General features: G+C 62.9%; 1 protein-coding gene across 1 annotated transcript; it reads right to left on the bottom strand.

Moving 5' to 3' along the window:
- Positions 1 to 1,375: 1,375 nt before the first annotated feature.
- Positions 1,376 to 2,521, bottom strand: LOC113834878 (trophoblast glycoprotein-like). Its single transcript, XM_027407759.2, has one exon. The coding sequence runs from the start codon at positions 2,519 to 2,521 to the stop codon at positions 1,376 to 1,378; it is 1,146 nt and encodes a 381-aa protein (XP_027263560.1).
- Positions 2,522 to 3,546: the final 1,025 nt, after the last annotated feature.

Raw genomic sequence — 3,546 nt, 5'->3', positions numbered from 1 at the left:
TTCTCAGTTGAGGGTGGGAAGGTGGGCCTCAAGCCAATACACAGAGGAGGAAGACTTCCTGTGTGGAGGCAGCACAGGCCTGCCATTCTGCCTGACTTAGGGTGAGAGGAAGGGAGGCGGTCCCTCCTTGCTCACCATTGTGCTTTGGGATCATGCAGAAGGCAGGGTGCTGAGGCCATGACCTTGACCAGGAAGGCTTGTGACTGAGACAAGAGGTCAAACTCTATCCTTCTCCAGAAGGCATGAGAGGTGGTAGCAAGGAGTTCCCAGGTGAAGACCACATGGGTGGGAGAGAGCACAGACCAACTAGACAGGCAGCAGCTCCCAGCCTCTTGTTCTCAGGTGGGTCAGTGACCCTGGTTTGGAGGCCCTGCATGCCCCATATGCTCTCTTCTCTCCAGGGTCTGTCTATATGCCACGGGGTGCTTGACCTTGTCCTGTAGGATGGGAGAACTCCTCCTGGAGGGGCAGTGGGTAGCACCCCACTGTGGGGAGACTCCTCTCTGGACCCTGATCAGTGAACGGCAGAGGCAAGTAAAAGTGCCAGTGATGGATGTCAAGGGACCTGAGAGCCTAAGACTCGGGCCAGGGCATGAAGGGCGACTGAGATGAAGAGCTGAGCTTGAGACTGAGGACAAACACTGAGCGTTGGAATATCAGAGCCCCGATGGGAAGGCTGAGGATGGATTCTACACCAAGTCTTGTCCCTGGGTTGAGAGAGACTAGGCTGGACCCGAGATCCAACCAGGGCCAGGGAATGGAGGAGCCTCAGCTAGACCAGGATATGAAGCACATTAGACTAGAGGAGGCCGCTTAAGCCACAGAGCCTCCGGATGTGAATTACAAGATGGAGGGCTCAGAATTCTGGGGTGGGACAAAAGGCTCAAACTCCACAAAAACCTTCTGATAAGACCAGAAGGGATGTAGACCCCCTGAGCTCCAAGAAAGGGACTGAGGGTTCCTAACTGGGCACAGAGGTCAGTGCAGTCTAGCCAAGGTGTCTGGCTCAAAGCGTGTAGAATGGTGGGGAAAGTGCTAGAGATTTCAAAATGGAAGAGTGTTGTCTTTGGGTGAGCCTAGATAGGGAGAAGGGATTTCAGTGGTCCAGGAAGGATGGACAGGAAGGATTTGTTTCTGGAAACAGATGGGAACATCTCTGGGTTTTTGACCTGGAAACTCTCAGGCCAGGGAAAAAGAGTACACCTTGGAGCTTCGGGATGGGAGGGATGCTACAATCAATCCAAAGATCTCAGATCTCAGAGATCCAGACTCATTGGTGTGTCATCTCCAAGGCTCAGGCCAGGCAGGGGAAGGCTGGGTGGCCTCAGTAAAGTCATCAGCTAACAGGGACAGCCTCCCATTAGGGAGGTGAGGCTCAAAGACCCGAGCCCGGGGAAGTAGCCCGGGAGCCGGCTGGGGCAGCAGGAGCAGGAGCGCGGCGCGGGTCTGCATCCTGCTCATAGCGATAGTGGTAGCCCTCCATCTGGTCCCTGCAGGCCTCGCGCAAGTTGCGCATCCAGCGCTGGATGCCACGGCGGTTTAGGTAGAGCACCATGAGGAAGATGAGGCCGATGAGCGCCAGCACCAGCCCGAAGAAGACGTAAGAGGCTTCCAGTTCCGGGCCGGCGACGTCCACCTCTTCCCCGCGCTCGTTAGCATCGCAGCCCAGCCGCGCCTCATCCAGGTCCATCAGAGGCCGATCGAGCAGCGTGCGCGGGGAGGCGCAGCGCAGGCGGCGCGCGTCGGGCACGCGCTCGGTGGCATTGTGCAACCAGGCCAGCAGGGGGCGTGAGGTGCACCCGCAACTCAGCGGGTTGTCCGCCAGCAGCAGGCGCGGCCTGGGAAAGTCGCCATCGCGCTCTAGAGCGCGCAGCTCGTCGGGGCCCAGGCTGGCCAGCGCGTTTCCACGCGCGTCCAGCTGCTCCAGGTGAGGCAGGAGCAGCGCAGCGGGCGGCAGGCGACTCAGCGAGTTGCCCGCCAAACCCAGCAGGCGCAGCTCGGTCAGCGGCGCGAGCGCGGCGTCCAGTGCATCCAGCATCCCGGGGCCGCCCCGTGCCAGCGCGTGATTGAGCTGCAGCGAGCGCAGCGCAGGCAGCCCGCGGAAGGCTCGGGTGCCCAGGGCGCGAAGCGGGTTGTGGCTCAGGTCCAGCGCCGCCAGACTGGGCAGGCCGTCGAAGGCGCCGTCCTCCACCACCTCGATGTTGTTGTGTGTGAGGCGCAGCGCGGTGAGGAGCGGCAGGCGCACGCCGTCTGTCTCCTCCTCGTCCCCTCCCGCGAAGGCGGCCGCGCGCAGCACGGTCAGGTTGGCGCCCACGATGGTGAGGTTGCGCGCGTCGGGCGGCACGTCCCGCGGCGGCTGCCGGAGCTCCGCGCCCGACGCGCAGCGCAACAGCAGCCGGGGGCTGCCGAAGCAGTAGCACTGGAAGGGACAGGGCGCGGCGGGCCGGCTCAGCGCCGCCGCCACGACCAGCAGCCCTGGCAGCGGGCTCCAGAGCCCCGGCTGTCCCGCGCGCGGGGCCATCGCGGCCGTCCCCGCATCCAGCCCCTGGCCCGCCGCGCTCACCAGTGAGTTAGAAGCGCTTGGTGATGATGGGGTGGGGATGGCACGGGAGGGTGAGGGTGGGCTAGACCTTGACCCGGAGCGGCTGGCAGTCCCGATCGGCCTCTTCTGCCTGTGAAGTCCGAGAAGCCTTCACTTTGCTGGCTGTGGGGGGCGACAGGGGTCAGGCAGGAGCCCCCCGCCCCCGGTGCCCTCGTCGCCTTGCGCTCCGGCCTCCGACTTCCGCGGCCGTTCTGGGCTCCGAGCCGAGTGGGCAGGGTTTGCCTCCCCCTCCCCGCCTCCCGGCCGCCTCCTCCGCCCCCAGCGGAGTCTCCGCACCTCCTCGCCAAAGGAGGCGGGGTGGGAGGCTCCGGAGCAGCAAGCTTAGGGCCTCTGCGCTCTCTTGCTCCCTTCTCTCTAGTTCGCGAGCTGCTGAGAAGTTTGGCTCTCCAAGCTCTGACTTGCTTCTTTCCCCACCCCCACCCCCCTACGTTTAGGCAGGTTCTTTCCTCTTCCCTCGGTGGCACATGTGGGGCGGGGCCCGCGAGGCTGACCTGGCAGGTGGATCTGAGCACCCAGCGAAGGTGGGAGTGGAGTTTAGAGCTGCTGCTCCTAGAAGAGGAGGTAGGGCTGAGGGTGGGCTGAGGAAGTTACTCTTCTTGTAGTCAAGGAAAGGTGCTGTGCTAAGGGCGAGAGCCTGGAAAATACCTAGCCTTGGCTTCCTCTTCTGCAATCCCAGTTCCGTTAGGCGCGGCCGTTTCTCCACCTCTGCAGGCCCTGAGCGTCAGTCTTTTGTCGACCCTATCCCATGCCCTAGGGAAGTCTGCAGTACCCCCTGTCCCCACACCTCCCATGCCCCAAACTCAGGCTGCTCTGCCTCTGCCAGGACCTTTCATTGGTTCCACCCTTCAGGCTGGACCCCTCCCAGGCTCAGGGACCCGTGGGTGGAGTGATTCAGCTCTTTGCTTTCCCACCCGGCCCCAGAACCTGAGCGCCCCTAGGATATG

The sequence above is a fragment of the Cricetulus griseus genome, chromosome 3 (genome assembly GCF_003668045.3).
Source record: "Cricetulus griseus strain 17A/GY chromosome 3, alternate assembly CriGri-PICRH-1.0, whole genome shotgun sequence".
Taxonomy (NCBI): Eukaryota; Metazoa; Chordata; class Mammalia; order Rodentia; family Cricetidae; genus Cricetulus; species Cricetulus griseus.
This window is presented reverse-complemented; position numbering and strand designations above follow the sequence as displayed.

Coding starts and splice junctions, on each gene's coding strand:
- LOC113834878 (XM_027407759.2), bottom strand. CDS start 2,521: ATGGCCCCGCGCGCGGGACAGCCGGGGCTCTGGAGCCCGCTGCCAGGG.